A 15059-nucleotide genomic window follows, 5' to 3' on the forward strand; every position below is an offset into this window, starting at 1 on the left:
CTCAGGAGGAACTCCCACCCCAAAATTCAGTTAAATTGTTGCCTTCAGTTGATGTTACTGTTGCTATTACCATTCCTTTGTCTTCTTTGTTGACAGTTTAACAGGCACAACAGTCCCTGATCTGATTGTCAGCACCCAACATCAGATGTGGCTTCTGTTCCAGACAGACAGTGTGAGGAACTTACTGGGATTCAAAGCAACATATGAAGGTAATCCAGGTTAATATGTTGATTAATCCCCTCCTGCAACTTCCCTGAAGTTTTCTTGTCCAGGTGAATCAAGGGTTACAAACATAACACAGGGCAGTGCATACAATTGTACCTTTTATGCAGTTCTTGCAAAAGTACTGCATATTCTTCTCAATTCTTAGAGGTTCAGAGTTAAATAACTAGATATGTGGCTTCCAAACTTTCCACCCTCAGATTCCCTTTTCCCCATTGACTTGCCTGCAGTGGAAACCAGGGCTATTGGGACCCACAATTATGCTGTGTGAATTAAAAGAGCAACCTAGAACACACTCAATATTATAAAATGAGAAGAGAAGAAATAAGTACAGTCATATCTTTAAAGTTGAATGGAATCCATTCCAGAAGTCCGTTCAACTTCCAAAACGTTCGAAAACCATATTGTAGCTTCTGATTGGCTTCAGGAAGCTCCTGCAGCCAATCAGAAGCCGCAGAAGCCCCGTTGGATGTTCAGGTTCCAAAATAACGTTCACAAACCAGAACAATCACTTCTGAGTTTGCAGCATTTGGGAGCCAAAATGTCCGAGTTCCAGGGCGTTCGGGATCCAAGGTATGACTGTATACCACTTTGAGCTGCTTGGAGGAAAGGCAGGATATAAATATAACAAATAAATGCTCCTCAGCATTACAGGGGCACATCAGTAGTGGTGTTCCAGACACCACTTCAGCCAGATGAGGATGTAGCCCAAGATTGGGCAAGGTGCTAGGTACAAATATGTACTAGTCTTAAATTCATGTTCTAGTCAGGCAACATCATGCAAAGCAGAGATCATGTTCCAAGAAAAGCAGGCAGCACCTTGGACAGCACCCTGTGAAACATGAGCTAAAATGTTGCTTCAGTAGCAAGCAAAACTAGACTAAGACTTAAATGGAATTGCAGCTCCATAGACGATTAGGTCCACCTCTGAAGTGATGGAGTTTTGGTAGCCATTGCCTCCAGTAGCACAAGGATTTCTGCTGGGGCTTCTGAGCAAGAATCTAAGGAAGGCACCATGAGCTTCTAAGGCCAGAGAAGTTCTGGCAAAAGAGGCTCCTCTTGCAGCAGAGTTTCAAGACAGCGGGAATGTCTGGGGCTAGTTCTGAGGGAAAATCCCTCTCCCTCTCCAACATTTCCTCCAAATTTTTGGCCACATCTCCTAAAGATGGGGAGTCAGACCACACATTCATGGAAAAGTGATGAGTGACTTTTCAGGGCACCTTCCTGCCATCACTGTTTCTTTTGGTGAAGAACTGCCAATGTAGTCTACGGCTGTCTCCATTCACCATGTAAAAACCAGTGGCCTCAATGAATGGCTGGGTGCTAAGAATACACAGTTTAAGGGGGATTTCCAGTGCATACAAATGTATACGAGGTATTCAAAGGAAGGCACCTGCAGGGCGACACTTTAGTATTCAGTGACTATTAAAAAAAATCAAAGAGTGTCTTTGTGTTTGACTATGCTAATATGTTCCTTAGCACAATGGGAAACAAGGCAAGACAAAAGAAAATTTAACGTGGAACAATTAACCACTGAGAGAGAACTTGTCAGGAGGTTTGCTGAGGACTATGCCACACAATCCCACATTTCTTAAGGGAAAGTTTCTTACAATTTTTGGGTTGTGTTTTTCTTTTCTTTATAAAAAAAATGCTTCTGTTCCTTTCCCTTTTGTCATGGTAATACTGATCTCCCATCATGTGTCTACTGAGTGGTAGGAGCTGGCTAAAGTATTGGGAAGAAGTCTTCCCCAGCTTAGCTACTTGAGTTTCTTTAAATGGGTATTAGGGATTGAACCTAGGACCTTATAAATGCAAAAAGTGTACTCTATCACTGAGCTCTGAGACCTCCCTAACATAAGGAGAGCCAGGTCAAAGGCACCCTATCTAATCCCTGTCTATTCCAGCAGCCTGTTCTCACAGTGGATAAGCAGATGCCCATTGGAAGCTTGTCAGCAGAACCTTAGTGCAATAGCACTCTCCTCTCTTGTGATACCCAGCAGCTGGTACCAGCGGGATACAGCCGCCAGCTGTGGAAGCAGAATGTAAACATTGTGGCTAGCAGCCACTGATAGCTGAGTATACAAACCTATGCAGCTTCATTATACTGTTGGTCCATTTAAATTAGTATTGTCTATTTTAGGACCAGCTCTAAATGTAGGATCATGCACCAAAATGTATATTTTGATGAAGATAATATGCATAAGAATTTTTATGAAGTTCCCCCCCTTTTTTTAAAAAAAAAGTTCAAAAATTGATACAGAAATGGGGCAAACTGAAGAGTGGAAAAATGAGAAACTCATATATATAGAAATTATCAGATTCCTCCATCCCCAATGACCAAACAGCAGCCTGTTGTTGTTGTCGTCCATTTGTTTGTTTTAGTTTGTTTGGATGCCAGGTACCCAGCTTTGTTTAACAAAGCAAAGTACAAGGCTCAGAACTGATACTGTGTAAGTGGAGATGAGATAGCTTCTCAGAGCATATGCTAGGTCATCTTGACCTGCTATTTCGGGCAATCACCTGTTCCTTCTGCCTGCTGCTTGTTGTTGCCACTGACAATCTGGTCCAGGTATCTGGCTCCACTTTCTGTACAGAATTGAAAGAAAACATAATGGTAGAGAGTGTGTGTGCTGAGAGTTGGTGTAAACAGCAGAAAAGGTTGTAGGGAGCAATAGGACCTTAGTTCACTAGTACAGTCTATGCTGTGCATGCAGAAGTTTTCAGGGAGGTTCATCCCCTGGCATCTCCAGATTTCCTGGCATCTTCTATTAGAGACCCTGGAGAGCTACTAGTAGTATAAGGAACATAAAAAGCTGCCTTTACTGAGTCAGTCCATTGGTGCACTGAACTTGGTGTTGAGTATGCTGACTGGCTGTGGTTCTCTAGGGTTTCAGGCCCTTGAACCAGGAGATGTGCCTAGCATGTACTATGCCACATCCTGTATAAATAGCCACTCAACTGGCTCCTGTATTAAGAAAATCACCTCTAGGAGATCAGAAAATAAGTTGTTTTTGCAACTTATATGGGTTTATTCCATCTCCTATTAGTCTGTCAGTGTATGCTACACATAATTGACATAGCCTTTCCACCCACACAAATCTAACAAAACAAACAACATGTTGACCAACAACTTCTGTAGAATTATTTGCAAAATAGCACAGCTTGAAACATAAATGGGTTTTTCATCTTGCTGTGAGACTTCAGAAATCACACATCCCTCCTACCCTGGGAGGAGGGGACAAGAATTAGTGTTGCTATGCATTGTTTTGAGTTTATGTTTTGGCTCTGGAAGTTGTTGTTCAGGTGCAGATGGGCACAAACATGTTTATCATCCTTCCACTGTTTTGTGTGCTTTTCCATGCCTGTGTGTAGTCATAAGGTTGTAGCCAGTGTTAGTCCTACTCAGAGTAGACTCATTGAAATTAATGAGCATGACTGACATGGGACTACTCTTGAGTAGAACTTGGTTGGATACAGCTCATAGTTTGCAAAGACTGTGGCTGTGATGCAACCACTGCCACAAGGAATTCTATCCAGTCGGTCATAGAACCACAGAGTTGGCCATGCAGTCGAACCTTTTACTACAGAAAGTTTCCAACTACCTCCAGCAAGGGAAAGCCCATCCACCTTTGGCCCCATTGCTGGAATGCCCTTACCATGAAGAAATGCTGCCTAATACTCAACCAAAATCTACCCTCCCTTAATTTAAGACCACTAGATCTAATCTTGCCCTCTGGGGCAGCAACAGATAACAAGTCTCTGAACCTAATTCCAGTTAGTCCTCATTGTTCTGACTTAAAATGCTTTGCCCAAAACTAGACATGATGCTGAACCATGCAATCAGGGATCATATATTGATCACAATGATAAAAGTACCATGCAGCCAATCAGATTAGTTTTGATGCTGCTAAGTGCAAATGAGGTCTATCCCATTGTCCTTGCTCTGTGTGTAGATGTGGGGAAGGAGAATGCATCCACACTGTCTCATCATCAATACTGGTGTTCCCTGTTTCATCAAGCCTCAAGACTTTCAGCCTCATCCAACTCTGCTTGCACTTATTTATATGTGGACTAGCTCGGGGTTAGAGATGCACATCAAGATTCAGACACCATCCTTGGGATAGCCATTCAAATGTCCATCCACATTCTGCTCAAACAAGTCAATTAAGTGTGACTTAACTGGGGTGAAAGAGAGTTAGCCCAGTTGTCTTAGCATAGGTGTGGCCACCCTTCGGTCTGGGAACCAAATGTGGCTCTCTAGGGCTCTATGTTTCCTGTGGGACTCTTCCCAGGCCACATCCCTTCCCAGTCCTACATCCTACATTCCCTGGCTCCACACCCCTGTGGTCCTGCACTGCACTATCCTGGAATGATTTTGCCTGGCTGAACTGTGATAATGCCTCTTGCTTGTCTGGATGAATGCTAGAGACTTAGGGTGATATTCAACTAAGTTCTACTCAACATAGGCCCATTGAAATTAATGGACCGAACTTGCTCATGTTCATTAATTTCAGTGGGTCTCTGCTGAGTAAAACTTAGTTGGACTGTACATGTCTATCATTCCACCTCTTCTGCGTCCACCCACTGCTGACACGAGGCCTCTTGGAGGATGTCCTTGAGGGAGTGTAACCCTTGGACCAAATATATACATATATCCAGTCAACACATCTTCCACTCTACTTGCAAACAGCTTTGCACTGTTCTGCAAAAGGGGAGGGCACATATCAGTGAGCAACGTGTTTGTGAAACATGCCCCCTCCTTCAGCTCTAGTGTGAATAGCAAAAATACAGAAAGCATCACATGTAACCTGCTGGGAGCCTTCCCCTGGGGGTAGCCTGCTGCTAATTGAACCAGCTGTGTGCAAGGCAGTGGGGAGTGTATTGGTGATGCATCCTGCCTTGAAAACGTTTTTGAGTTGGAGCACAGAATGAGAAATTTGTAGAGGAAAGCAGCAATTAGAGGGCTGCCAATTAGGTGATGAAATTATGTGCAACATACTTGCAAACTGGATGTAGTTTTACAGCCAGCTTGTCTGAAAGAAAGTACAGCTAATGGATCCTTGTTAAACCTAGATGGAAACGGGGGCAGGGGGAACCTCATCAAAAATTATCAGGGAAAGGGGAGATATTGGCTTCTGTAGCATGTTTAAATAGCTATATATCCTGGCCAGGTTCTCCGTCCTGGAGTGCCAGTCTGGAAATGTAAGTGTTAATCTTATTCTGGTTAATAAGGTAGCAAAGGAGAAAAAAGACATCCCAGGGTAAAATGGTGAGGAATAGGTGGTGGAGGAGGAAACACACTCGTCCAGCAATAGTATTGCTTACTGTTGTCCAGAAAATAGAATGCTGGCCTCCGATTTAAGCATCTCCCATTGCCAAAAAAGCAATTTGTTACACCTACTGTGGGTTAAGGATTGGGGAAACATTCAATTCAGTTCACGTTTGAAGGCAAACCTACCTAATTTGCACTTTTCACAACAATAAGCAAATGGAAACACAGCCGTTCTTTAAAATTCACACCTCTCTGAATTTTGCAATGCCATTCTCCAGCGAAGTAATAGGGGCAAGAATTCATTTACTAGAGTCAAGTGTGCATAAAAAATTCATATATCAGGAAAACAAAACAAAGAAGTGTATATTAGGAGAAATTAGCACTAAGATACAGCTGAATTTTCATGAGGACTTTGGAAAACTAACATGGAAATGTGGAGAACTGAACTCAGGAAAGGCAGGATGGTTTTATATATATATATATATATATATATATATATATATATATATGTATTTCACAGCGGCCTTGTATATCCTGACAATGGCACGAATCATCTTTCAACTTACAGAGTGTCTCTCAGTTGGTGAACAATACAGTCTGCTCACCCTGAGGCAAAACTTGCAACCAATTTTACTCAAACCAGTGACTCCAGATTCCTAGATTCATAGCAAGCTGGTTTTCACTGACCTAAAGTCTGATGCAGGTTATGTGAGTCTATGATTGCCCTGACAACAGGCCATCTTTATACTGTAGCAGTGTGTGGCTTTAGAAATAAAAACAAAGATCCACATGCAGTGGGGCTCATGATCAAGGTCATGCCTGAGTCACAATGAGGTGTGGAGGTTTCCCACATGTGTGGAAACCCTTTCTCTCTCCCCACGCACAAATTTACCATCAGCTAGGCAAGGATTACAAGCAATATGCTTTTGGAGATTGGTCAGTAGTTGAGCTCACTGCATGGGAGCCAGTGTGGTGTAGTGGTTAAGAGAAGTAATCTCGTAATCTGGTGAACCGGGTTCGCGTCCCCGCTCCTCCACATGCAGCTGCTGGGTGACCTTGGGCTAGTCACACTTCTTTGAAGTCTCTCAGCCCCACTCACCTCACAGAGTGTTTGTTGTGGGGGAGGAATGGAAAGGAGAATGTTAGCCGCTTTGAGACTCCTTCGGGTAGTGATAAAGTGGGATATCAAATCCAAACTCTTCTTCTGAAGATGATTTTTCCCCCCTTTCCATTTTGAGGATAAGGAGTGAATGTGTCTTCGTGACACCACCAGGATGTCAGACATAGATGTGAAATGGGATCTCAGGAAAGGCAGACTTTGGGCTTTCAAATTTCAGTGGCAGCCCTTCCTCCTGCCACCTCTTGCCTTCCGTTCTACATCATCATTGCAGTGCCCCCTGCAGGGCCCTCTTGGCTTGGCACCCAGTGTGGGCGAACCGGAATCAGTTTTCCTCTGGTACCGCAGTGTGAGAAACTGACAAAAGTGGGTCATATAAGAGTGTAGGAGTTGCCTCAGGCAGTTTGTAGGTTTCTGTTTGGGTGAACTATCTGAGGAAGCAAAATGTATTGCTAAGGTTAGCAGCATATCACATGTGGAGGGAAGTGGTGCTGGCACAGCCCTAAGCCCCCACTGAGGTTTTCCTAAAGCAAAGTCTTCTAAGTTTAATCTGGATGTTCCTGTTCAGGCACATTTGTGGGATTTCAAGAGAAGCAAAACTAGTATAATTGTTAATATGTTTTTAAAAGCCACAGCCCACCGCTTTATCAATAAATTGAGTGTGTTTATTACACTTATATTACATCTTTCCTCCAAGGAGCTCAAGGCAGTGTATATGGTTCTCCTCCCCACAGCATTGCCACACAAAAACCCTGTGAGGTAGGTTAAGCTGAAGGATAGTAAATGTTCTAAAGTCACCCAGCAAGCTCTGCAGGGTTTCATACTTGGGTCTCCCTAGCAACTAGCCGCTATCCTGCAGCAGCTTCTCAAAGTGGCTTACAACTCCCCCCCACACACATGTTAAGAGAACTGCAGATTATCTCAAGTGTTGGAGTGGCTTGCACATAGACTCACCACAAGTTCATAGCACCTTGCTTAACAAAGTCTCCTGAATACAATACCTTGATCTTATACCAATGTAACATGACTATCCAGCACACCTGTCTGGAGGTGGGTGGAAGGGAAGAAAGTAGTGAGCATGAGGTGTATGGGAGGGGTGCTTGTCAGCTTGACTCCCCCTTTCATAATCTATTAAGATTGGCCCTCTCGGCTGGACTTCATTATAGTAGCCGAGTACCTTATTTAATCCGCTAATTAAAGTCTTTAGTGGAGCTGAATTTTCATATTGAAATGTAATTGGATAAATAATAGACTTAAATAAGCAAGTCTCTGAGGGGAAAACTGTGTGTGTGCGCGCACGCACATGTGTGTGTTGGGGTTTTTTTGTTTTTGTTTTTTTTACAAAAATACTTTCTCCTATTCTGTTATGTTTTCCAATCCTTTGGTCATGTAACGCCAATGAGTGTTCCAAAATTCTCAGAGTTCTTGAATTCACTACAGTTACAGATTATGTGGTTACTAGGGGCTGTGCCCCTGCTTGTTTTGCTTGCCAACGCCTCTGCTATTCCCCCTAGAGCTTCCCCTTCCAACCACGTGCAACTACTATGCTCATTTTTCACTTTCCCTCACTGATTTGTTGTTGTTGTTGTCTTCTTTAGAGTACCACCCTCCTTAATTTTTAGCCACCACTCATTTATCACAGTTGTATTCTGGCTTTTGTCCAGGAACTCAGGGCAGTGTACATCAGGGTCTTTTCATTTCTCTCACTACCAGCAAAGAAGGAGTTATTGCTCAATGCTACCCACTGAAAATTATGGGGGAGTAGGTGGGAATTTGAGGCCGAGCTCAACACACATTCCACTGCATCACACTGACTCATCACCCACCCATTGATCCTTTTTTTAATGCAAGCTCTTCCACTTCTGGCGTAGCCATCCTAGCCGCAGCAAGGACATACAGACACCTTCCCATCTGCCCATCTCTCTGCAAGCACAGCAGGGAAGACCTGCATTCATGGATGGTTCTCCCCCAGCCCTTCTTTCCTCTCACTGTAAATTCATATGACCCCCCCCCCATTTGAAGTATGTATATATTCCTTTTAAAAAATAAAAATGAAAACCTTGGTTCCTGCAGTGTTTGAATGTCTCTTCTCCATCTATACTGTATTCCCACCCCCAATACCTATCAGAAAAGCTCTTGTTAGCATCCTTCCCCCCATTCTTTTATTGTGCTGACTCTTGAAAACAAATATAACCCCCCTCCTCAGTATTTAAAGAGCACTGAATCAATTGAACACACCAGTCTTTCTGTTTTCTGCTACAGCTGCCATGGAGGTTCTCCTGTGTCTTATTTAACTTAAAGGACAAGAATTTAACTAAGTGAGAGCTCCTGTGGATTATTCCTCAAGAGGGATGAGCTGCATTAGCAATTTAGTACAACCATAACTGGACCATCTTGCAATGACAGAGTATTTGCTTTGCATGCAAAAGGTCCTCTGTTCGGTTCCCTGCAAATCCAAGCAGTGCTAGGAGAGTCCCCTACTTGAAACCATGGAGAGCTGCTGCCCAGTGTTGGTGTAGTACTGAGCTAGAGAGATGGGTCATTGGTCTGGCTTGGTATAAGGCAGTTTTCTATGTTCCTATTTTCTCAGTCTTTTTTTTTTTTTTTTTTTTTTGCAGGGTGGTGGTGGTGTTAAAAATTAAAATGTTCCTTATAGCAAAATGCAGATGCACTCCTTCCCACTGTTACCACCTGGGACTCTGGGAGTGCAGCCAGATCTGGGAATGCTTGCACACACAGACACAGACACACACACACACAGAGAGAGAGAGAGAGAGAATGAATCTGTAGACCTGCTCAGAGGAGCAGGGACATCTGGCATCACCTGCTCACCAGTCCCTCAATATGAGCTCCACCCAATCTGCTACCATCACCTCTGTTCATGTGCCATCAACCCGGGGCATCAACCTGCCCATTATAGTTCTGGGGCATCAGCTTGCACATTATATTAGAATAAGATAAAAGGGAAGTGAAAAGGTGGAAGATCAGGATACTTCAACGAATGTGACTGTTTAGGGAAGTTTTTAATGTTTGAAGTTTTATTCTGTTTTTAATGTTCTGTTGGGAGCTGCCCAGAATGGCTGGGGAAACCCAGCCAGATGGGTGGGGTATTATTATTATTATTATTATTATTATTATTACAGTCATACCTCGGGTTATAGACACTTTGGGTTGCGTGATTTCAGGTTGTGCACTGCGTCGAACCCGGAAGTACCGGAATGGGTTACTTCCGGGTTTTGGCGCTTGCGCATGCACAGAAGCGCTAAATCGCACTTTGCACATGTGCAGAAGCACCGAATCGTGACAGGCACATGTGCGGGAAGCACATTCGCAACCCGAGCATCCACTGTATTACTGTTGCACTAAAGGCAGGTCCCAAATTCTAATTCTCCCGTATGTTCCTACTGAGCCATGCCATCCAGAAGGTACTCCTACTGGAGTCAGTAGGACTCATCATGCTTAAATAGTTTTAGAGGTTTGGTGCAAGATAGTTTCTGTGTAAGAAGATGGGGAGGACCAAAACTCAGTGGTAGAAAACATGTTTTGTATGCCGAGGGTTCCAAGTTGGATCCCTGGCACTGCCAGGTAGGACCAGGAAAGACTTTGGTCTGAAACACAGGAGCATAAGAAGAGCTGGCTGGACCAGGCCAGTGGCCCATCTAGTTCAGCTTCCTGTTCTCACAGTGGTGATTCAGATGCTGGTGGGAAACCAGGAAGCGGGATAACAGCACTCTCCTCTCCTGTAGTTTTCAGCAACTAGTATTTGGAAGCATACTGTCTCCTTCACAGACTGTCAGTAGTGCTTCAAAGTACTGAGCTAAAGCTGCTTCCTATTTTCCTATCCTTAAGGGGGTCTGTGGATTGTTCTGTCTGTCTCAATGCAGGGATGGCTGGCAAATATCAATGAAGACTAGGAATGCAGATATCACTGTGCAGCGTGGTAAGAGACTCCTGCCCAGCCCTCTTCTCATGCAGCTGGAAATACTACGGCTGTTTAGCAACCTGTGGGTCTGGAGCTAGGAATGAGTCAGTGAATTAGGTGCTGCAGTGTACAGAAAGTGAACACTCTGGCCACACTCCAATGTGTCCAGCAGGACAGTAGTGCGTTCAGCACCATGGACAGGGCTGGGAAGACTATAGTGGGCCTTTGTAATCCACACCCAAGCCCTGTTCTCTGCAGGTCAAGTCAGCAGATTAATGCCCAAATACTTGCAGATGTATTGCGCTGCAGATATTCGAGTAGCCTGCTTGCTGTATCAGATGATTTCATCATCTAGTTTTCAAAAGAAGTAGGTCAGAACAAATTGTTTTCTCTGAATGCTACATATTCCGCACACACACACACACACACACACACACATCCCTCGTTGGCTCTCTGCCAAAACAGCTTTATGAGTTTGCCGACCTTTGTAATGGATGTTTGCCGGATATTCAAGGGATGTTTATTTTTTAATGTACTTCTCTCCCCACACTTGCCCCTTTCTGTCGCTCCGCCTCCAGACTGACTGCTATTGACCCCTCTTAACGACTTTAAAGCTTAATGGAGTGAAGACTAAAAAGGGGGCAACATTTCACGTTGCCAGTTGACATTTTGCTTAAGCCATCTGGAGTTTGTTTTGCTAAACTTTTCTTCAATGCCTTCCCCTTCATTGTGCTTAATTTGCATACCAGTTACTGGAAACCACAGGAGGGGAGATTGCCCTTGTGCTTGTGGCCTGTTTGCAGGTTTCCCACAGGCATCTGGTGGGTCACTGTGAGAACAGGATGCTGGACTAGAGGGGCCATTGACCTCATCCATCAGGCTTTTTTTTTATGTACTTACATTAATATTGCCTACAAGTCATACACCCCTGATTTGCCAATCCCACAGTGCAATCTAATGCTTGCTTACTTTCCTTTCTGTTGCTTGAGGCTGTCAGTAGTTGTTTCAGCTCAAATCCACCTGCTGTTGATGCTGTGAGTCTGCACTCACCCACCCCTTCTGTTGGGTGGAAGAGCATTTTTGAAAGGTTGCAGGCACTCCTGAAATGGTTTGGAAGCCTGTCAAGGGTTCCTAAATGAGAAGATAAGTCATGGCAGGCAAACCTTTTTCCTAAAACAAAGCATGTGCCCTCCATTGCCTCTTGCAAGTATGCAGTTGTTGTGGGGTGCTGGTGTGTTTCAGTTCATGGGAGTCAGCAATCCCAACAAGATTGGCGAGTGTCCTACAATAAGGTTACCAGATGTCCCCATTTCCCAGGGACATTTCCTGGAATTACAACTTTCTCAGCATTCACATGTACATAGCAAACAATAAGTGTCCCTGGGTTCTTTGAAAAAAATCTGGTAACCTTATCCTACAAAGGACTCCATTATACTCTGCAGTGTGCATGGCTTTCGTCAGTTGATTCCAGATCGTCCTATCCATACACCCAGAACTGTCATTGGAGTCCTACCCCCAGGTTTCCTCACCATCAGGGGCAAGTGGGGAGAGGGCATTCAAATGTTTGCCCCCTCCCGCATTTATGGAGCTCTGACCCTAGGGAGGGCCTTTCCAATGGCAGACTGAGTGCTGCTTATTTCCCCAGACTTTTCCTTCTTAACCATTATGCTTCCCCCCCCCCCCTCTGCAATAACTCTATGAAGGGTTTTATTTTGTTCCTTGTATATTTTGTTCTTCAGTGTTTTTAATGAGCCACCCTGAGAATATTTATGGTGAAGGGTGACAAATGTTTATTTATTTAGGAAATATATAAAAATTGAACAGTCAAATACAGTCAAATAATGATCAAGCCTCTTTAAAAGCATTGACTTTATTAAAATCAGAGCACTTAACAATAGCTTTTATATACATTGTTTACAAATACAAATTAATTAAACTAGTGTTGCATATAACATTTAAAAATTGCATTGGATTATTACAAGAGTTTTGAAAATATGTTTCTATTTTTATGCACTGGAATGGAAATTGGATAACATCAATCCTTACTTCTTCTTTTTACAAAAGAACATTACATCATCAACTACAATCACGTTAAATAGAATTTGATCAACTTGAATGGAATTCCTTTATTATGGAATGCCCTTTCCTCTGCTGGACATGAAGCAGCAACCAGTTGCTTCAGATGTCTTTTAAATCCCTCCCTTTTTTATAAGCACAGGCTTTGCTTGACCAATGAGATTGGGCCCTGTTTTTATTGGTTTGAATTCCCTGAATTTCTGCTTTCATTTGTTTTTCTATGTTTTTATACTACTGTTTTACTGGTTTTATGCTGTATTTTTCATATTGGACTGTGTCCACTGTAGCATGAAGTAACTTGTACCGTCAGCGCAAGGATTTACACTTGCACAACAGACCATTCCCCTTTCTTGTTCTCATATGTGCCGATCTGTTCTGTGGGATCGCCCAACCTTCTGGAAGAGATTTGAGGGGTGTGTTGTGTGTGCATGAGGGGAAGAGGGGGGAAGTTCTGTTGCACAAGCATAAATCCCTGAGCTGACAGAACAAGTGTGGTGGATATACCTCAACCTTTGCTGTTTTTATGTGTTGCACGTCTTAGAAGTTTTTTTTATTAAAAAAAAAATCAAGTTGCTTATAAATGCTTTTCAACATAAACAGGAGAAGAGTGTAATCCTGCAAAAAGTCTTTTGGCCAGAAGCATGTGTGCTGTTCTGCCAGAGAAGAGGGAAACTCTTCTCTGATCAGAAGGCTGGCGGTTTGAATCTGCACAACGGGGTGAGCTCCTGTTGCTCTATCCCAGCTCCTGCCAACCTAGCAGTTTGAAAGCATACCAGCGCAAGTAGATAAATAGGTACTTCTGTGGTGGGGAGGTAAACAGCATTTCCATGCGCTCTGGCTTCTATCATGGTGTTCCATTGTTCTAGAAGCTGTTTAGTCATGCTGGCCACATGACCCGGAAAGCTGTCTGAGGACAAACACCACAACCCCATAGTCACCTTTGACTGGACTTAACCATCCAGGGGTCCTTTACCTTTACTTTTTTACCTGTTCTATCAGGGAAGTGGGAAACTCTGGTAGGACAGCACTCAGGGAAGTCTTATCAGCAGAGTTCCATCAGTAACAGAGACTAAAACAAGGTGTTCCAAGAGAGGCTGAGGATCCAGGTACACCCTCAAAAATAACATGAAACTATGGGCATCCCAGAGCTTACAATTGGGAACTCCAGAGTGTAACAAATACCAGCAGTGCTTGAAGTCAGGGCTGATCAGCACTGACGTCAAACCCACTGACGTTTTTACCTGCCCCACACCTGTAGTCACATTTGATGTGAGGTGTGGAGCAGATGTATTGGGGAAAACAGCCTCACAGGCCCATTTAGTGCCAGAGTTTTCCTCCTGCTGGCTTAGGAGATCATGGTGTTGTTTGGTGATTGCCAGTTGGGCAAGCCTGACCACTTATCAAAGTTTCCCACTGGAGTTGGGGGGAGTTCTTCAGCATTAAGTAGCTCAGAGTTCCTGATGAATAAACAGTTAATCATTTTTTTTAATGTCCTGTGTTTGGATTTTAGCTATGGTGGGGCAGGGGCAGGTCAGAATTCAGCCTGTTTGAAAGCCTGTGTCCTTGACATATTATCAGCAGTGACAAAATTGAAAACAACAAATTGTTCTATTTTCACCACCTATGAAGCATGTCTCCATCTTAGTTATTTGGCAGAGAGTCCAACCTGCATCAGTGCCTTTCCAGAGACAGTTCAGCAGTGGGAAAATCTCATTGCTGTTCAGCCTGCATCAAAACAGGAGCTGGATTAATGCAAATCATGGATTATGTAATTTTCTCTGTAAGGAAGGTGTCACAAAAGATGTTTCAAATTTGCTATTAAAAATTGAAGGAGAAGAAGGAGGAGAAAACCAAGAGAAACATTTAGTTTACTTTAGTTTTTAAAAGAAAGGGCAATGAAAGCAAGGTGGTTGATCACAGATGACGGGGATAAAAAAAGGCCAGAGAAAGTGGAAAATGGGAATAATGTGACACAGATTAATAGCAGGAAAGTACGGGAGAAGGTATGAAAGGGAGAAACTGCTGGTGTTAATAGCAAGAGGGAGAAATGAAATTCTTTAGAAATGAAATGGTGTGTAAGCAGATAACTGGGACTGGGGGATGACTGCGCATAGGCAATATTCCTGGATTCAGAATGCTATTTATCTCCCCAAGGCTTGTATATCTCTGCAGAAACACAAAAGGGTGTTTTGCCTTGGTTTTAGAAATGAGAGAACCTTTTACGCTAGGTTTGGGGTTTGTTTGTTTTTTACAACCAATCGGTATATAAACTTTATGAAATAAATAAAATAAATGAGATGATCCTGCGATGGTCATGCAACACAAAACACAGACACACACACATACACTTTTTCTCTCTTCCATCATAATTCTGCAAAAGAGCTGACACCCTGCATCTCTTCACACTTTGATTTGACATTTAATTTAGTAAAAATGAGCCAGCCAGCTCC

General features: G+C 43.3%; 1 protein-coding gene across 13 annotated transcripts in view; it reads left to right on the plus strand.

Annotated features, from left to right (window-relative positions):
* CSMD2 (CUB and Sushi multiple domains 2) overlaps positions 1-15059 on the plus strand; it is a 501247-nt gene that overhangs the window by 306757 nt on the left and 179431 nt on the right. For 12 of the 13 annotated variants that reach the window (XM_081018274.1, XM_081018269.1, XM_081018275.1 and 9 more), the window contains one exon: positions 97-209. The exons of the other annotated variant lie outside the window; for it this stretch is intronic. In XM_081018274.1, coding sequence (XP_080874400.1) covers positions 97-209 — 113 coding nt within the window. The remainder of the gene's footprint in view (positions 1-96; positions 210-15059) is intronic. 13 annotated transcript variants of the gene reach the window in all.

This window comes from Podarcis pityusensis (genome assembly GCF_964106645.2).
Source record: "Podarcis pityusensis genome assembly, chromosome: 8".
Lineage (NCBI taxonomy): Eukaryota > Metazoa > Chordata > Lepidosauria > Squamata > Lacertidae > Podarcis > Podarcis pityusensis.